Below are 19,515 nucleotides of genomic sequence, written 5' to 3' on the forward strand. Positions count from 1 at the left end.
AAATGTTGAGAAATCAATGTCGTTTCATCTCAGCGTTAGTCTATATTACTTTTCCACAGCAAGTATAAATAAAAGCATCGCCCTCTGCAGGAAAGTGCTGCAGATATTTTATTTTAATGACATTAGATACGATTGCTAGACATATATGAGAAGATTTTAAACATCAGTCTGAAAAGCTGTCTGAAAAGTGTTATATATTTTGACTCTTAAACGCTTACTCTGTAATGTTTGAGATTTGGGAAAAGGTGTGGTATTAATGTATGCTTGCTGAAAAAGTAGCTAAAAGGAACTGAAAGAAAGAAAATGACGTCCACTTAACATGAATGAAACACTAGTCATTTATTAATATGGTTATGCAACCTTTGTTTTCAACGTTGAACCACATAGAAAATACACTGGTAAAACAAACAACGAACACATTGTGTTACAAGTGTATCGCTCATCTCAGTTGTGCAGAGCAAGAGAATTTGCATCCTACTGAAACAGATGGTACAGCATTTCATTTGGTACCTTCTTAGAAATGTACAGCAATGTGTGTGTGTGTTTGTGTGTGTGTGTGTGTGTGTGTGTGTGTGCGTGCGTGCATGTTTGTGTGTGTGAGCATGTGAGCACGTGTGTGTGTGTGAGAGAGAGAGCATGCTGCGTGCATGCATGTGTTTGTGTGTGTGGGCATGTGTGTGTGCATGTGTGTGCCTCGACTGCTCAACACAGACAGAGATGACTAGCAGCTAGATGAGATGGATATCTTCTTCAAGGCTCTGAAATATAGGGGATAAACATGTGCAGTATGCAACAAGTCAGAGGACAAGGACAGCAAGTTGGTCATATTCAGAAAGCCAGTGGACCACTGGGAAATTGGGTCCGTGAAAGAAAAATAACCAACACCATATCAGACTACACCAGTATATGCCATTCACTATGCCATTTCCACCATTCAATACCTTATTGTGGAATCACACACAGTGTCAGCCAGCACACGAGTCCCCCATGTCCTATTTATCCTTCATCTGTCCTTCATTGGTGCTGCATTGGCCACTGTGGCCCTGTTCTTTTTTTTTTTAATATTACAAAGTAATACTGAGTGAACATATAACACGATTCCCTGTCCCTTAAATGATATTGTGAGAAATCATTCCTTGTATACTCCAAATATTGACAAGGGAAAAAAAATCTGGATTTTCTGAAGTGTTTCTCTCAAATATGTGCCGACAGCGCAGCAGTATGTCAGGACTCCCCGCAGTTCAATTTGGGCTTAAAATTTTGGGACTTCCACAGCAGCCCGTGGGCACATTTCTAGCATATGCTAGAGAATAACAGCTGTCTTTATAGAAATTGACTCTGGCTTTTTGTGTTCCCCATGCTTTTATGAGCCGGTTGGATTAATTAACCTGCTGCCCACATCTCATTGCCTGTCCTGACCTTCATATTTTTACAGCACGCGATTGTGTGGAAAACGCTGTTGGTCTGTTCATTCTATGCAGATGTGACGGATGTGGCAAAGTGGCTGTGCCAGCAAAAACAGCCTTAAGTCAGTGACACACTCCGTTTGGAAGCATTGACACAGTGATTGAGTGTTTAGGTCTATTGGGCGTCTTTTGGGGCTTTCTTTAAAGGCTATAACAATATGCCCCAGAGAATGAGGGGCTGCTGCTGAAGACAAGGAATTTTAAATTGGTTGGTAGATATGCATAATGGAGATATCTCTGTTTTTCTTTAGATTTAGCAAAGCTGTGAATAAAAAAATGTGAGTATAGTCATTGTCTGTCAGATCTGTTTGGTAATCTTACTGTCTTCATCAGCTAACTGCACTCAAGAGGGTTGACATTGTACGGGGGCAAACTTCAGAATCAGAATCAGGTTTATTGGCCATGTAGGTTTGCATATACATGGAATTTGACTCCGGTTTCATGGCTCTCTCAGTGTACTTAACGTAGAATGACAACACTACAACGCAACAATCTTCAGATATATACACAAGGATTGACTATGTACAGTTGAAATAAGAGGTGATAAAGTGCAATGGTGCAGAGAATATATCAGAGATGCTGAAATAGATGTTAGCAGGTTACTTACATACATGTCTGAGGTAGATGGACATTGACTTGCCTCTACCACAGTCCTGTAAAGGGGTGGATGTAGTTCTACACCCACCCCTCTACAGGACTTATACACCAGGCAGTGTAGGACCAGGACTAGAAGGATTATTATGGATCTCCATCATTCCAGTTACAGACTCTTTCAGCCGTTGTGGTCAGGCAGACATCTCTGCAGCCACAAGGCCAACACAGAGAGACTCAGAAGGAGATTCCTTCTCCTGGCCACGAGGGCATTTAACACCAAATAACAGAAATTGTAACTCACACTGTGTGTACTGTGTATACATGATAAGAACCTGGCACTACTGCCACTTTGCCTCCGACACATTACACTTTACTCATGCAGACTATTTGCACACTTATATCTGTACAGCAAATTAATGTCATGCATGGGCTCTACCTTCTGTATACTCCCTGGATTTTTAACTTTTTTTTTCAAATTTTATTGTATTGTATTTTATTCTTATTTTATTGACGTTCCACTTTTACTGTTGTTGCACATGTTCTGTTGTTGCACATGTTGTTGCACAACAACGTCAAAATGTTGTTGCTTCCTGTTGCTGAATTTACCAAGAAAAAAGACTCATTTCACTGCTTTATTGTGAAACATGTGATGAGTAAACCTTTTGAGCCTTTGAATCATTTTGAATCTTTGAATCAGTATGCAACCCGTCGCATCAATCTGGGGATGTGGCTGGCATACTTAGACGTGTAGATGCCGTGTTTAACAAAACCGGGGGAGAGAGGAGGGGGGGGGGTGAGGGAGAACAAGGCCCCTTATGTTTTTTACCTCTGCAGTCTAATCACTTCTGTGGTTTCAGGCGAGCGGGAGGAGGAAGACGCTCGTGCCGGCTCACATTTACAATTCTAACGAATGAGCTGATATTATTTCGATCAATTTGGATCAAAGGCAGGTCCCCGCATGCCACACATAAAAGGTTTCAGTGATTGATTGTTGATTCAGTCCAAAGGTTACGCTTTGTCCTCTTCTTTTTTTGTTTCATTCGCTTTGTGTGATTTCTCACAACAATCCCAACGAGCTTAATCGCAGAAAATGCACAACAGTGCTGAAGCTGTCTATATTCTGTAGCACGAATCTGCTGTTTGCTGACATGTTTTACAATAAGGACATTATGTATACACCAGGGATGGCATGGCAACTGCTGAGAATTCCCTGTCCCCCCCCCCCGCCCCTTACTTCCCTCCATCCTTCACCTCATCCTCCCTCCCCCACTGGGAGGACATCTGGTCCCGGCCCAGACCTGCCCTCTGCACCCCTCCTCTGCTGCTCTCCTCTTTTCACCCTCTCCTCCTCTCATTACCCTTCCTCCATCACTCAGGGATCCTCTCAGACACAAAGCGAGGGATTTGCCTGATTCACATTTGACATCGCATTTTGTCCAGAGGTCTCTTCAAGTTAAGGAATGGGGCTCTGCTAGTTGGGTAGCGCTTGCTCCGCGCTCATCTCGAGCGTGTGGAAAAGGATCTCAAGCATCTTAGATTTGATCGCCTGGCAAGCAAACACTTTGTTTAAGCCCCCGCTCGACACATAACATCAATTTAAAAGGTTAAATAATCCATCCATAGTTTCCAGTCTGCTGGACAGTGGCTGGATGCAGATGTGGTTCTTGCGGTACATGCTGGAGTTTATGGTCTCCATAATCACATCATGAATGAGCATTCCAGTTGATACTCCCATTAGGTTTGGCCTTGGGTTATTGTCTACAGGTTTCATCACTGTTTACTGCCAGGCCTGCAGTGCAGGTTCATCCTTATTCCCTGAAGAGCCACCCTGCCCTCTCTTCCCATCACTACCGTCACTGTGGCAGTGCCTCCATCTTGATAAGTGCCCACCTCTCTTTTTTTCCCAGCTATTAGTCAGCACCATCTGCACATGCCTGAGTTTAATACGGAGCAGCCCCTGCTTCAAAATAAAGTGTGTGTGCGGGTTGGTCTCCTCAGGTCTTTACCAGATAATACAGAAACAATGCAAGCTGCCGATGCGAGACCTTGGCCTCGGAGCCTCGCCGTATGTATGATTCACAGAGTCACGCGGATCGGAAAACAGTGCACCGCCATTTCTGTATGCAGGGATACATAGAATGATAAAAGCCCACGGTGGTTTCTGAGTGGCTCTCACCCACACACAGGCTTGCTGACCACACTTTCCTATTCCCATTTCATATTGTTAGAAGAGCAGCAGGTTTCACAGGCAGGTCTGTTAAGCGAATTGCTTGTTATGTTTGTATAGACTAAAGTCAGGAAAGCTATAAGTTTGTCGGGAAGCCACAGTCTGACACTCTCAAGAAATTAACATGTGATTTAAATGACAAATGAAAGTTAATCGGATTTGCATGAGGGGTGAATATTCCGGTGATATGCTCTGAATAACCTGCACTCATCAACTTGATCAGTTTTATTTCATTATTTGAAAGACCTTTGGAAATAAATTAGAAATCGGTTTTAATATTTGATTCCTACCATTGCTCTGACAGAGCTCAGTCTGAAGACAGCTTTTGTCACAGAGAGAGACAGTTTTCAGTTCGACTGTCCTCTCATTACTTTCTCTGACAAATGCTCAGATGAACCAGCAGGTGGTTTTCTGTTGGTTTCTATTTTCTACTCATTTCTGACAAGGTAGGTCAAACCTCATCTAACTACTCTCTCTCTCTCTCTCTCTCTCTCTCTCTCTCTCTCTCTCTCTCTCTCTCTCTCTCTCTCTCTCTCTCTCTCTCTCTCTCTCTCTCTCTCTCTCTCTCTCTCTCTCGCTCTGTGTGTGTGTGTCTCTCTCTCTTGCTGTCTCTGTGTGTGTCTCTCTCTGTCGCTCTCTCCCTTTCTCTGTCTCTCTCTCTCTGTCTCTCTCCCTTTCTCTCTCTCTGTCTCTCTCTCTCGCTCTCTGTCTCTCTCTCTGTCTCTCTCGCTCCCTGTGTGTGTGTCTCTCTCTCTTGCTCTCTGTGTGTCTCTCTCCCTTTCTCTGTCTCTCTCTCTCTCTCTCTCTCTGTCTCTCTCCCTTTCTCGCTCTCTCTCTGTCTCTCTCTCCCTTTTTCTGTCTCTCTCTCGCTCTGTCTCTCTCCCTTTCTCTCTCTCTCTCTCTCTTTCTCTGTCTCTCTCTCTCGCTCTGTGTGTGTGTGTCTCTCTCTTGCTCTCTGTGTGTCTCTCTCTGCCTCTCTGTCGCTCTCTCCCTTTCTCTGTCTCTGTCTCTCTCTCCGTCTCTCTCCCTTTCTCTGTCTCTGTCTCTCTCTCCGTCTCTCTCCCTTTCTCGCTCTCTCTCACTCACTCTCTCTCTTGCTCTCCCTTTCTCTCACTCTGTCTCTGTCTCTGTGTCTCTGTCTCTCTGTCTGTCTCAGCTATTTTAATTCCAAAGATGGGAAAATGCATGTATCCCAACCCTCGCCCTGCTATCACTTTAATTAATTCAATTAATTAATGTTAAAAAAATTATTTACTTTTTTTTTAAGTTTAAGTATTTTGGATTCAAGCTCAGCGATAAATGAAAGTCGCTACATGTCGCGGCAACACGGCAAATTTGTATTATTTGTATATGTTTAAATTTATTATATTGCAATCGCGAATCACAATATTGTCCACAATAATCGCCATATGACTTTTTCACCAAATCGTGCAGCACTAACTACCATCATTAATTTCAGAGGTCCTTGATGCCAATGATTATCCTGCCACGGCTCTAAAATCTTGTCACCATCATCATGGTTGTGGTGGATCCAGATATTTTCCAAATATTCTCAAACACATTTTTGGCAATATCATTTTATAGTCCTTTGCGGACAAGTGCTATGTGTGGTATAGGTAGTTTATGTTGAACACAAGTAGATAATAAAACTCTACCGTGTGAGTTCATTGTGTTAACAGCTGTGTGGCTCTTACGGAGATTGAGTGTGTGGTTGGCGCCTCTTGGAAGGCTTCACAAAGTTCAAATGCTACTGTAACCGTGTTGTAAAGGTATGAAGCTTATGAATGGATTTGCCAGCACCTCACACTGATGTGCGTAGACCTGTCAGTTACACTAAATCACCCTGTATTTACTCCCACAGATGTATGCATACAAATCCTTGATAACGCCATAACTACAACTCAACCAGTCCATAACATTAGGAAAGGCTGACCAGAGTCTGAGATCGATTGATAAAGCGAAAGGCTCCTAAACAAACCAAACAAGAGAAAATCTACCAAATAAAACCTTGAAAACAGCACCGCTAGACCTTCCTCCTCAAAAATAATGGAAAAAAAGGTGGGAGGAAAAAGCAAAATGTTCTGCTGTGGGATCTGCTGGTCCTGTCCTGTCATTCAATCTGCCATTTTTATAATCACCAACAAAAGGCACAACCATGGCTGGTGTCTGGGTGGCACAGTGGTCTTTTCCGTTCCCTATCAACACCCCGGTGTTACCTCCAGCTTGGTCAGGCATCCCTACAGACACAATTGCCGTGTCTGCAGGTGGGAAGCCGGATGTGGGTATGTGTCTTGGTTGCTGCACTAGCGCCTCCTCTGGTCGATCAGGGCGTCTGTTCAGGGGGGAGGGGGAACTGGGGGGGGGATAGTGTGATCCTCCCATGCACTATGTCCCCCTGGCGAAACTCTTCACTGTCAGGTGAAAAGAAGTGGCTGGCGACTCCACATGTATCAGAGGAGGCATGTGGTAGTCTGCAGCCCTCCCCGGATCGGCGGAGGGTGTGGAGAATAACCGGGATGGCTCGGAAGAGTGGGGTAATTGGTCGGATACAATTGGGGGAGAAAAAGCGGGAGTACAACCATTGCTGTCGACTGCCAACTGACAACACCCAGAGGAAGAAGAGAAGAAGGAAGAGAAAGACGAGGCTAGGGAGTGTGTCAGACTCCCATCCTAATCGATGACTCAAGTTATTCATGCCACAAAAAAACATGCAGCAAACCATCAAACTATGTCAGACTTCAACATTAAAGGCTTGCAAAGACAGACTCCCTTGCAAGAGTTGATGGTTTAGGTTCCAGATCTGCTTCACAAATGCTAAAGGATTACGATCAGTAATGAGCTCTTGGACCCTAGAGGAATGGACATGCACTTGAAATGTGTTAATGTCAAAATTAGAACAAAATAAGTTGTATTTTTTTGCCAGTAGAGTATACCCACAGAGGTGGCGATCAAACTATTGAACAGCGTGACACGGGGTGTCATACTGTCATACTATTACGAGTCTTACCCAAGGTGTCAGTGCAAGTATGTCAGCATCTCTAAGGCTGTTTTGGATGCTAGATCCTCGCAGGTTGCCAGGGTCAGTGGTTGCACACAGTAACGCTGTATCTCCTTCTCTCATCAGGCATTCAAGGACATGCTGTACGCTGCCCAGGACCAAGCGCCGTCCATAGAAGGTAAGGAAACTCCATGTCTGCACACAACAAACACACCCTACAAACATTAATACACACAGACCCAGACATAAGCACACACACACACACACACACTCACACACACGCATGCACACACATTACTGTACCCAGTGTCCTCAGTCCTGGGCGTCCCCAGAATACCAACGCTCCGTCTTACTAAATATAGGTTTATATCATTACCATTAGGCCTCACCACTTACCTAAAACAGACCCCAGTCATGCAGTGCAGTATTTGTAATTAATTATCCAGCATTTGTTTTAATCCGCTTTGAGGAATGGGTGGCATTTGGCACATAGGAGGACAATACAATGGGTGCTAGTGTCTTGTGATTAAAAACTGAAATTGAAAACTGGTCCGTCGAACTGTCTGAATTTGTCTTGACGCATTAACCACAATGCTAAACAGAATGCTAGGAATGACTCGCCAACGGAGTATCTATCATCAGTGTGGACTCACTAGTGTTGCCGCTTGGCCCAGTGTTGGCGGTCAGCACAGGGCAGGCTGAGATCAGGAAAGAAGCTGGCTATAATTAATCTTTGGCATCAGACTGTTAAAGGGCTGCGTGAGACATGGGACAGAACATAAACGGTTTAAAATAGAAACCCATATTGAACGGTTTGGTAAAAACATGTTAATGCGAGTAAACAAATTTTACTGCGGCTGCAGAAAATAGGGGTAGTTGTTTGGTGTTAGCGTGTCGGAGTGTGCTGAGACTGTGACTGCATGGGAAACATTTGATTTCTCTGGAAATATGGCCCTGCTTAACTCTACAGTGGGTGCATTAGATGACATATTTTTGATGATATAAGTATGTGTGTGTGTGTGTGTGTGTGTGTGTGTGTGTGTGTGTGTGTGTGTGTGTGTGTGAGACGATGAGCACATATTTGTGCAGGCATACATTTCTTGGGTTCTGCGACATGGCCCTTGCAGAGCTGCCTCTCTCTGAGCTCAGTTCCAGCTGAGCGAGCTTTAAGTGGAGGGGCGTGTGATGTGATTCTGTCCAGGGGTGAAAGAGATGTTATCGGCCGTCACTGAGCCTGGCTGCATGAGTGTCTGGATGCATGAGTGTCTGAACTCTGTCAGTGTGTGTGTGTACACGTGTGCCAGGTTGAGCTATATAAGATGTTTTCTTTTGTGTGTGTGTGTAGTTTCTTGTACTTCTAGGTTTTTGATGACCAATTTGAGTTTTTAACCATTACAGTGAGGACAGTGTTGCAAAGAGAGGACATTTTGGCTGGTCCTCACTTCTTTAAGGGTCAATTGTAGGGTTAGGGTTTGGTTTTAGGGTTAAGATTAGATTTAGGATTGGGTTAAGGTTAGGAGAAGTGTTTGGGTTTAGCATGTAGTAGTTCTGATGGTTCACATTTAGGCAATGAACAAAGTTGATGGGGGAGGTCCTCACAAAGATAGAAGTACAAAAATGTGTGTGTGAGAGAGAGAGAGAGAGAGAGAGAGAGAGAGAGAGAGAGAGAGAGAGAGAGAGAGAGAGAGAGAGAGAGAGAGAGAGAGAGAGAGAGAGAGAGAGAGAAGATACCAAATGTAAACCCCTTTTCCTTTTTTCCTGGCTATAGCGTGCAGAAACCACACCAGTCTTCTGGATTCAGGGTAGCTGCTGCAGGCCCATTTATTTTGAATACAACTCAATTCCGGCAAAAAATGACCAGATAGATGTTGTGGTCATATATTTTCAGCTCAACTCCAGCCCAACTCTGTTGCCGTCATGTGACGAAGGGAATTACATTGGGGGTTACATTGGTATATTTAATTTTAATGGAGCAGTTCATGAGATGAGGGGGAAAGCACACCGGGCTTTCTACGCCATAAAAATATATATATACAAACAGAAATACCAGTTCGAATTTGGTTAGAATGAATTGAGTTGTGTTATTGAACCAATTGCTCTCCATGGCAGTGAGGTGTGAGGTCCACTTACAAAACAAGACTTTACTCAAGGGGATAAACACCCTATTGAGACCTTGCATGCAGGGTTCTGTAAGATTCTCCTACATGTCCAGAGGAAAGCAACAAACGATGCACACAGGGCAGAATTAGGCCAATACCCACTAATACTAAAAATACAAAAAAGACCAATTAACCTTTGAAGACCCAAAGAGCTGTAAGTTAGCAGCCGTCTATGCTGCTGCCTGCCATAAAGTGAGGGGCAGTGAGTGACAGTCACCTGACACACGTTGTTGCTGTTATATTCAATGACAGTATAATCGTTTTGTTTTGTACTGTTTCTTTGCTGTAGTATGTTTGTTTTAAGTAATGTTTTCCAATTAATGTTTAGCTTTTTCAATGTTTAAACCCTTGCTTTGGCAATATGTACATTGTTACGTCATGCCAATAAAGTAATTTGAATTTGAATTTGAGAGAGAGAGAGCGAGAGAGAGAGACCTTATCTTCCACTGCAGTAGGCTAAGAGAGGGCTGACAGTTGCCGAATTAAATATTGCAATTAGTGTAGTATGGGCAGCACGGTGGTACCGTGGTTAGCGCGGTCTCCTCACAGCAAGAAGGTCCTGGGTTCGAGCCTTGGGGTAGTCCAACCTTGATGGTCGTCCTGGGTTGTCCTCTTTGTGGAGTTTGCATGTTCTTCCCGTGTCTGTGCGGGTTTCCTCTGGGTGCTCCGGTTTCCTCCCACAGTCCAAAGACATGTAGATCAGGTGAATCAGCCATACTAAATTGTCCTTAGGTGTGTGTGTGTTGGCCCTGTGATGGTGTGGTGGCCTGTCCAGGGTGTCTCCTTGCCTGCTGCCCAATGACTGCTGGGACCTAGGCTCCAGCATCCCTGCAACGCTGAGAGCAGGATAAGCGGTTTGGATAATGGATGGAATTAGTGTAGTATTAGTGTAGTATTAGGGTCAGTATACTATACATGTAATTATGCATACTTCCATGGGTGTTAGTGTGAGGGCATGAGCACGTCTCAGTGTTTCTTTTGGTATCACTGCATCCTAGCTGTCACATGTACCGAAGAAAAGTGTCCTGTTCAGTGATAACATATGAGCTGTCTTATCACTGTTCTCCAGAGGTGTGGGCCATGACTGGTGAGTGCAACATGGGTGATAAATCATTTCCTGTCTCCAGTCTGTGCCGTCCTCATAGGTCACTGCTCTGACTCTGTCAAGTTGTCTGTCGCATGATAGGCAAGAGGTCTTATAAGACGAGAAGAGATCGCTCAATCAATCAGTGGACTATTACTTTGTCTTGGATAAATCATGTGCTCATCTGGTACCTGCTGTTTACTTGGTGGGATTTTCTACCATCCCTCAATCAATCATATTGATGTGTTTGCTTTTCATCCTTTTGGCACACAATATGTCACCAAAGCAGTGAATACTGAACCCAAAAATAGCGCATTTTGGCAATTGAATTCATCAATTTCCTTGTCATTTTGGAGTTTTTAGGGAGTGAGGGAACAACTATATGATAAAAACAGCATCAGTAGCACTGGCCGATATAGAAAATATCATTATCACGATAACCATGTGAAACTTTTCACAATATTGGTAAATATTATGATGCCATTTACACATGCAAAATGCTGGATTTAAGAATTCAACTGGGGTGGATTACATTGAACTGTTTGTTATTGTTTGGTAATGTAAGGTAAATTATTAAAATATTAAAGAATATAAAAAATAAGAATTATTAAAATATTAATTTAAAGTGGAAATTTCAAGCCAAAATTGGTTTTCAAATAATATTCCCTCAAATAATTCAGACCTCATAGTGTGAGAATTTTTTTTTCTTTTACATTTTCTGCCTTTTATTAGATAGTGATAGACACAGGACAGGCAGGGGAGAGAGAGGGGATGACATGCAGCAAAGGGCCCGGGCCGGATTCGAACCCAGGCCGCTGCGGCAAGGACTCAGCCTCATGTGGTACGCGCTCTACCAGGTGAACCACTGGGGCGCCTGTCATTGTGAGAAATTTTAGGTAATGGATTCTTGTAGTCATTAATTTAGACAACAGAAATGTGCATCACGATATGACTATACCCAAACTTCATCCTGATACAATACCTTGAAAAGATGATACATGACAATATTGAATTATTGCGCAGCTCTAGTACCAAGAACTGACAAATATAAAGAGTAATTAAACTCTATCTTACTTTCCTATGGCCAAGATTCTGTTGGCTTTTCACAAGAGAACCAAGGCTAGCAGACATTAGGAAATACTAGCTTACCATAGCACTTTCTTCACACCCACTGAACTCACTCTGTCAAAGCTGATCAAATTTGAATCTTGATAATTTCATTAAATCTGCTCCTGCAGTGAAGGAGTAATTATAGGGATCTCATCCTAGGGTGAATTTCTCTCTCTCTCTCTCTCTCTCTCTCTCTCTCTCTCTCTCTCTCTCTCTCTCTCTCTCTCTCTCTCTCTCTCTCTCTCTCTCTCTCTCTCTCTCTCTCTCTCTCTCTCTCTCTCTCTCTCTCTCTCTTAGACTCACGCTGTCTTGCTCTCTGGTTTACTCTCATGCACTCTTTCCTGCCCCAGTGTTGATGGAAATCCATCGTTTTTTGGTAGTCAGAGAACGTTCCCCTGTTTCCTTTGCCTGAGGGAGACAATTTACAGGGTTATATAGCTACTTGCTCACCCAGTCTCTGAGCCCCTTCTCGATACCCCCCCCCCTCCTCTCTGGTGGGTCTGCCCCCACCTGATAGAGTTATACAGCAGACAGACACAGCATGGAGCAGGCAGCTCTGCAAAGGCTCTGTCAGGCCCTGTGCGTACAATATGGCTGTCAGATAGGGAGGTAACCATTACAGCAATCTGCCCGGCATGGGTATTATGTCAATGTTTTTCCAGACCAGTGGGAGTGAAGTAGATGCTGGTCATTGTAAGTTGACGTTAAGCTGTCGGCAGGATCCTGCAAATTTATGGGCTCTGTGTTGCACCAGACTTGTCAAATTGTGGCCCCCTGGGTGTCCAGGTAGCACAGCGGTCTATTCGAATCCCTGTGTTACCTCCAGCTTGGTCAGGTGCCCCTACAGACACAATTGCCGTGTCTGCAGGTGGGGAGCCGGATGTGGATGTGTGTCCTGGTTGCTGCAGTAGCGCCTCCTCTGGTCGACCAGGGCGCCGGTTCAGGGGGGAGGGGAAACTGGGAGGGGAATAGTGTGATCCTCCTATGTGCTAGGTCCCCCTGGTGAAACTCCTCACTGTCAGGTGAAAAGAAGCGGCTGGCAAGTCCACATGTATCGGAGGAGGCATGTGGTAGTCTGTAGCCCTCCCCGGATCGGCAGAGAGGGTGGACCAGCGACCGGGATGGCTCAGAGAGCAGGGTGATTGGCCAGGTACAATTGGGGAGAAAAAAAGGGGGGGGGGATCATGGCCTCCTCCTGTGTTGACTAGTTCTACGTCAGTTGAAAAATAGCTCGACAGCATTTTTCTCAGCAAATTCACAACATGTGGCATTGACTTTGCTGGTGTGCTATGTGGAACAGTGACGTTTTGCCTTCTGTTTAAGACCACTTCACCCAATCAGCCTCCGACACGGGGAACCTCTCCATGTGGTCGCAGGCAGAAGACTCACCGTCTATACAGCAGCTTTTCTTCTCCTCATGAATCCTTCAGATAGGTGCAGAGTAATTGAAAGAGCTTGTTGTGCACACGCATGCACGCACACTGGCACATCAGCATGGCCCTGTCACTGCATGTGACCTTTCACCCCTTGTTACGATCCTTTGTCTCTCCATCCTCCCATCCCTCAACGCTCTTGTAAGTTATAATTAAAACAATGCCGTCTCTCTGCAATGGAGGACAACAGACAGAACAGCTGGCTGTGTCCCCGGCTCCTCCTTCTCCACCATTAGATTGAGTTATGCCACAGTCTAATTCAATTAGCCTGCTGATTATTACCGAGATCTGAGAACAATGACCCGGGATAATAAACACACAGCTTTGGCATGAATGTGTGTGTGTGTGTCCGGTTCTTTGTTCGTGTGTGTGTGTGTGTGTGTGTGTGTGTGTGTGTCTCACAATGCATGCCTTGAGGCCTTGTTTAATGGTGTGTTAGTATTGTTAAGTTGTGAAGTTCCTTATTTTTCTTTAGTTCCTGGTGGAAGGATGTCACACAATGGGACTTCTTCATTCACAAAGCAATTTGTTGACTCATTCATTCTGTAGCTCATTCAGCTGCACTGCAGATGGACAGGCAAATGGATCAGGGATACTGTGACGCTATCTACTACATGCAGGGCAGGGCAGGGCAGGGCAGGGCACGGGAGGGGGGGGGGCTGTGCAATGATGGTACTGATGGTGCATAGGGATGATTCACATAGGGATGAAGGGTGGGGCCCTTATATATTTCACACACACACACACACACACACACACACACACACACACACACACACACACACACACACACACACACACACACACACACACACACACACACGTGTGTGTGTGTTCGAGCTGGGGGATGGGTGTTATTGGCTCACAGCTCGGGGGACCAGGAGCGGATTCTGAGCTGAATCACAGGATTTGAAATGAATGTCACAGCCACTGACAGAAGAGATGAATGAGTGAAAGAGTGAGCGAGTGGGTAGATCGACAAATACAGTCGAATGAAATGACCGGATCATGTTATTTCGAATTTATCCAATCTTTTGTTAGTGCAGTTCTTTCTATATGGTCACTCTGCTTCCACTACACTGCCCTGAAACCCTGCTGTCAATCTCCAGACGTCCCTTGAAGCCTTTTTCATGTTTTATGCAGCTGAATCAATAACAGTAGAAAAGCAATAGTGTGGAAAATGGGAAGTGGTGATGTAAATTCTTAGGAAGGACAAAAAGTAAATAAATGAATAGTGATGGTTGTTCGCTTTAACATTTATATCATCTCCTATGTCTTGGCCACGACTGTTGTTGTGAAGAAACAAAGTGTAATGACATCTACTAAATCTACTGAATCTAACATTTCTGGCCTGGTTGTAGGAACTCTGTGAGTGAGCACCCTACCTTACAACTTTTTTTTTTTTTTACAAACCCCATTTGCTTTTGCTTTTTTACGCTGTGGCACCTTTATATCATAATGTGTTTTGTTGCCAAGGCCTTGCCTACTCATTGCAGCCATGTCTCAAGGTAACTCAGTCATCCCAGGCCCCAGAGACCAACAATCTCATTACACAACAGACTGATAGCCTATAGGGGTACAATGTACTGCAGTTTATCTTTATTCCTTGGAATGGCAAACTGCTTAGATAGTGATGTATGGATACCAGCAAACTGTGTGTGTGTACATGTGTGTGTGTGCATTTTTGCATGCCGGTGGGTTTTCATGTGGACATGCATCCCTGTGTGCTATTAGTGTCTGTATCCATATGTATTTGCTTGATATTGTATGTGTTTGTATGTGATCTTTTTGTGTGTATGCACATTTTGATTGTGCACATTGTCTAGTTAGTGCGTGTGCATGCATGCCTTGTGTGTCTGTCTGGCAGTGGTCCAGCCAGACTCCCCAGCTAGTGAGTGTGGAGGTGGTCCGGAGGGTTGCTGTGCTGTTATCAGAGCAGGAAGAGAGAAAAGCTTGTATCCTGCTGAGAGATAAGGCTTCGTCAATTAGCCTTCTTGCTATTCCCTCACTGGATCAAAGAGCAATTCTACACTACTGCTCTCCTTGGCTTTTGTCGGCTGGAGTGGGCGAAACACAGAACTGAACAAAACAGGACAGAAAAATACAAAATTATAGCCAAGTGCACATCCAAATCTGAGTGGGACCTGTGCTGGATACGAGAATGTGTAATAATAATAATAATAATAATAACAAATGAAACACGCCCAAGAACAAATGAAACAAAAATGAGAAGGGAAACAAATGCACGGGCAATACCCAAAAAGAGTAGGTGAGAAATATGTAGACCAACATATGACCAACCAATGGCTCAAAACAACTGGGCTGAAACCCGAAACAGAGGGCTTTATCATCGCTGCCCAAGACCTGGCCATCAAGACCACTTACTACCAGAGCAAAGTCCTCAAAGATGGCACAGACCCAGCATGCAGGATATGTGGTCAATTCCAGGAAACCATTGACCATATCATGGCAGGGTGCCTGAGCTGGCCAAAACTGAATACCTACAAAGACACAACAAGGCCGCCACATACCTGCACTGAAACATCTGCAAAGAATTCAACATCAACACAAAAGAAAAATGGTACGAGCACGAGCCCCAAACAGAAACAGAAAAAGATGACATCACAATCTTATGGGACATGCCAATACAGACAGATTGTGAGATAAAGGCCAACAGACCAGACATCGTCATCAAGAACAAAAAAGAAAAAAGCTGCCTACTCATCGACATGTCCATCCTGACTGAAAGGAGCACCTCAGCAAAAGTAACTGAAAAACTGTCGAAATATAAAGACCTTGAAATCGAGATTGAACAAATGTGGGGAATGAAAACCACAACAATACCAGTAGTGATAGGAGCCCTGGGACTTGTGAAAAAAAAGGGATGGAGAAATACACCCAACGGATCCCAGGTAACATCAGAATACAAGAACTACAGAAGATCGCACTACTTGGAACATGTCATATCCTAAGAAAGACACTATCCATCAATTAGACTCCTACCTCATTCTAACCCCAGGCCCAAGGAATGGGCCCGGTTATTATGTTGCATTATGGCATAAAGTTAAAGGAAATTTGTATAATAATAATAATAAAATGATGATGATGATAATAATGATGATAATGATGATGATAATAATAATAATAATGATGATGATGATGATGATGATGGTCCTGTGTGGTGGATACACAAAAGAAAATGGGAAGAAAAAAGTTATTTGCACACTGGAATTAGAGCTCCCTCGTTTATTTAGCAATGTTTCGACCAGAATGGACTTCATCAGGTAAACCAAACATCTATTTCCAGTATGTGGATATTTTCTTACCTTCTGCAGTGCAGAACAGAATAAAGAGATAGGCCATATCTAAACATCAGAGACCAAACCAGAACCAGACAGAGACATCAAATGGAAATTGCATGGTTTCTTATGGAAATTGCATGGTTTATTGTCCTTTAATTTGGTGCTTTGCTGTATTTCTCTTGCATTTTAGATCAAAGTAACTGCAAACCCAGCAAATCATTTTTCAGTCCCAAGCACCTGTACCTAACACATAACTCCATTATGCAGTCTGTCAGGTCTTTGTTCCCACGCCTCTTCCAGACCCATTCTCTCCTTCTATTCGACCCGTCCAGCTTTGATTACAGGACAATAAACCGAGCAGTAAACCTCCACACTGTTGCACCTTTTCCCCTCAGCTTTGTCAGGACCCCTTTTAGCTCCAATCACTTCCTAATGAATACGTTTACATGTGCGTGCATGCATGCATGCATGATTGTGTGTGTGTGTGCACGTGCTTTGCTTACCTAATCTACTTAATGAAAACGGAAACATAGATCACAGCCACAGATCGTTTTCACTGTGCCTTTTAGATGGTGCTTATTCTGCTATTTTCGATTGTCGGCACTTTCTCGGCAACCATTTTGTCTGTCGCTGCTGTTGATGATGGCCATGATGGGTGGGTAGTTGAGGGCTGCTAGCCTGTGTATTATAGTGCTGATTGTTATTCTGCTGGTGTGTATGATGGAACAGCAGCTGTTATTACTCTGGTTGGCCCCCGCAGGAGGCCGTCCTCATCCCACAGGAGGGTCCTTGAGCAGCATTCTGATTTCTGCTTCATAGACTTTTGGGTTTTTTTGGGGGGTTTTTTTGGCTGTTACATGTTGATTGTTGAAGTTTTTATTCATCCTTTTTTTCCTCCACAGAAAAAAAGGTGCATCAGGTTCTTTTGTGTGATGTTGCACCTTGTGATGTGTTGCCTGGCATGCATGATATTGAATCCTGTTCTTTTGAGGTTCTTGTGTGTTCCTCTTGTATGTAGGCCTGTGAAAATTGAAATTTGGGTTTTTAAACAATCCAACTGCTTTGCCTGCCACAGTTGAGTCCACACATATATTGTATGATAAATAGAAACAACGTTTATGGCCATCCATAGTAGATACATATAAATGAATGCACACATATACAAATTGTTTCCCCAGCCACAGCAGCCTATGGCCACATTGATGATAAAAACTAAAGACCCATTCACACCGAAAGCAAAAACTGGCATGCGTTATTTGACTTGCTTTACATGACATCTCTGTGGCATGCTGCAGGCCTGCAAACAGGTCATCTGCTGCAGCAAAAACCAATAAAATCAGCCATATTTTGGCAGCTGAGTCTTCTGTTTATGCTCTAAAATCAATGCAAGTCCAGAGTAGGACCATCAAGGCATACTGACGTGACAATTAATGCGTTTAATGCAGATTCAGACAAGATACTTTCAGTGCATTTTTGCATTAAAGGTGCAAGGCTGAGAGGAGTGTATACAGCAAGCCTGTTAGTGGGTTGAAAGACAGATTGACAGGCACTTTGTGCCAGGGTAGCAGGCGGTCAAGGAGAGCAAGGAGAGCAAGGAGGAAGGAGGAGCGACAAATGGATAGACAGGCAGACAGGTAGACAGGCAGAAAGGTTCAGTAGGCCAGTAGTTTAGCAGCCGGGGTCTCCCACCAGCCTGCATTATTGATGGGCTGTTTCACAAGCTGCTGCTCCTACCAGCATCCTAATGCTAATTGTTGAGCTGTCCTGTCCTCCATAATGGGGCCACTCGTTATTGCACAACCAAACTCAACTCAAGCACCGTGAACCAAATAGAACGAGACTAAAATATCATGAGAGGAAGGACCTTAAGCACGGGCAAAGGCAAAACAGCTCTGACTATGTATGCTTTAAGCAACACTAATAGTACTGCAGCTATTCTCAGACAAACCCATTTTATCTTCTCCATCTGACCTATTTGAGGACATGTTTGTGTGCCTGTTTCTTCAGTCCAGACCAACAGTATTTCCAGAAGAGAAGACGGCGCCTGAGGGTGATTTCACAGTCAAAATCATTGACGGACAACAGACAACCATGGCCTCACGACCTTAAACAGTTGCAGCTATCTGAATTGTGACTCAGTTCAAATGTTTGTTTGTTTGTTTGTTTGTTTTTTTTAGCTCTTGAAAACAATAATATCCACAATAAAGCTTATGGAGGGGGAATTCATTGCTGGCTTTAGTACTTATCATGGATTTAAAATAACCCTGAGTGTACCAGGCAGCATAAGGGGGTGGTTGCTCTGACTGGTGCTTTAATGAGGCTGCTAAGTGTATTGGGAGGCAGAGTCAATACAAACCTGGGATCGCTATCCCAAGGTCAGGACTAATTGAACAGAGGTAATCAACAATGAAAACAGAGAAGATATTTGGGTGAAAAAAAAAGAAGGAACAAGACATGGATATCTAGTGTCCTCCTTTATGTTTGATTAGTAAATATAGAGGACTGAGATAAGGGATGAAAAAAAAACGGTGAGAAAAGAGGCATATATGGAGCAACTTTGAAACCAAATGATGGGGAGAGAGATAGAGAGAAAGAGAGAGAGCGAGAGCGAGAGAGAGAGAGAGACCCTTCAGGCAGCAGACAGACAAACAGACTGAGTGGGAGGTCCCTGGGCTCATCTCCATGCATGTTGCTCTGCATTAGCACTACAGCGATACTGCTGGAGAGAGAGAGCGAGAGAGAGAGAGAGCGATAGACAGATAGATAGACAGAGAAAGCAAGAGAGAGAAAAAAGAGGGTGAGAGAGAGAGGGAGAGCGAGCGAGAGAGAGCGAAAGAGAGAGAGAAAGAACCCCCATAGATGAAAGTCCATCCATCCATTATTCATCATTGAATCAGATCTCGGCCGAATAGAGCGGAGGGGAGAGGAGGAGGAAGGGAGGAAGAGAGTATGGGGCAGGTTAGAGGAGTACTTGTTTGTGCGCGGAGATGGGGTGAGGAGTTCAGATAAGGATGTGGGCTCCAACAGAGAGGGTATTTTTAGATGGGGGCTCTTTGAGAAGGCTTTAAGGAGACTCGGTAGTCTGGGGGAGCGAGGATTTCCACCGGTGGAAATTTTGGACCATCGGAGACAGGAGGGAGAA

At 44.1% G+C, this 19,515-nt stretch overlaps 1 protein-coding gene across 2 annotated transcripts in view; it reads left to right on the top strand.

Moving 5' to 3' along the window:
• Positions 1-19,515, top strand: part of xpr1a (xenotropic and polytropic retrovirus receptor 1a) — a 107,829-nt gene that overhangs the window by 1,744 nt on the left and 86,570 nt on the right. For both annotated transcript variants that reach the window (XM_056277733.1, XM_056277732.1), the window contains exon 2: positions 7,412-7,463. In XM_056277733.1, the coding sequence (XP_056133708.1) occupies positions 7,412-7,463 (52 nt within the window). The remainder of the gene's footprint in view (positions 1-7,411; positions 7,464-19,515) is intronic.

The sequence above is a fragment of the Lampris incognitus genome, chromosome 3, assembly GCF_029633865.1.
Source record: "Lampris incognitus isolate fLamInc1 chromosome 3, fLamInc1.hap2, whole genome shotgun sequence".
In the NCBI taxonomy this organism is placed as follows: domain Eukaryota; kingdom Metazoa; phylum Chordata; class Actinopteri; order Lampriformes; family Lampridae; genus Lampris; species Lampris incognitus.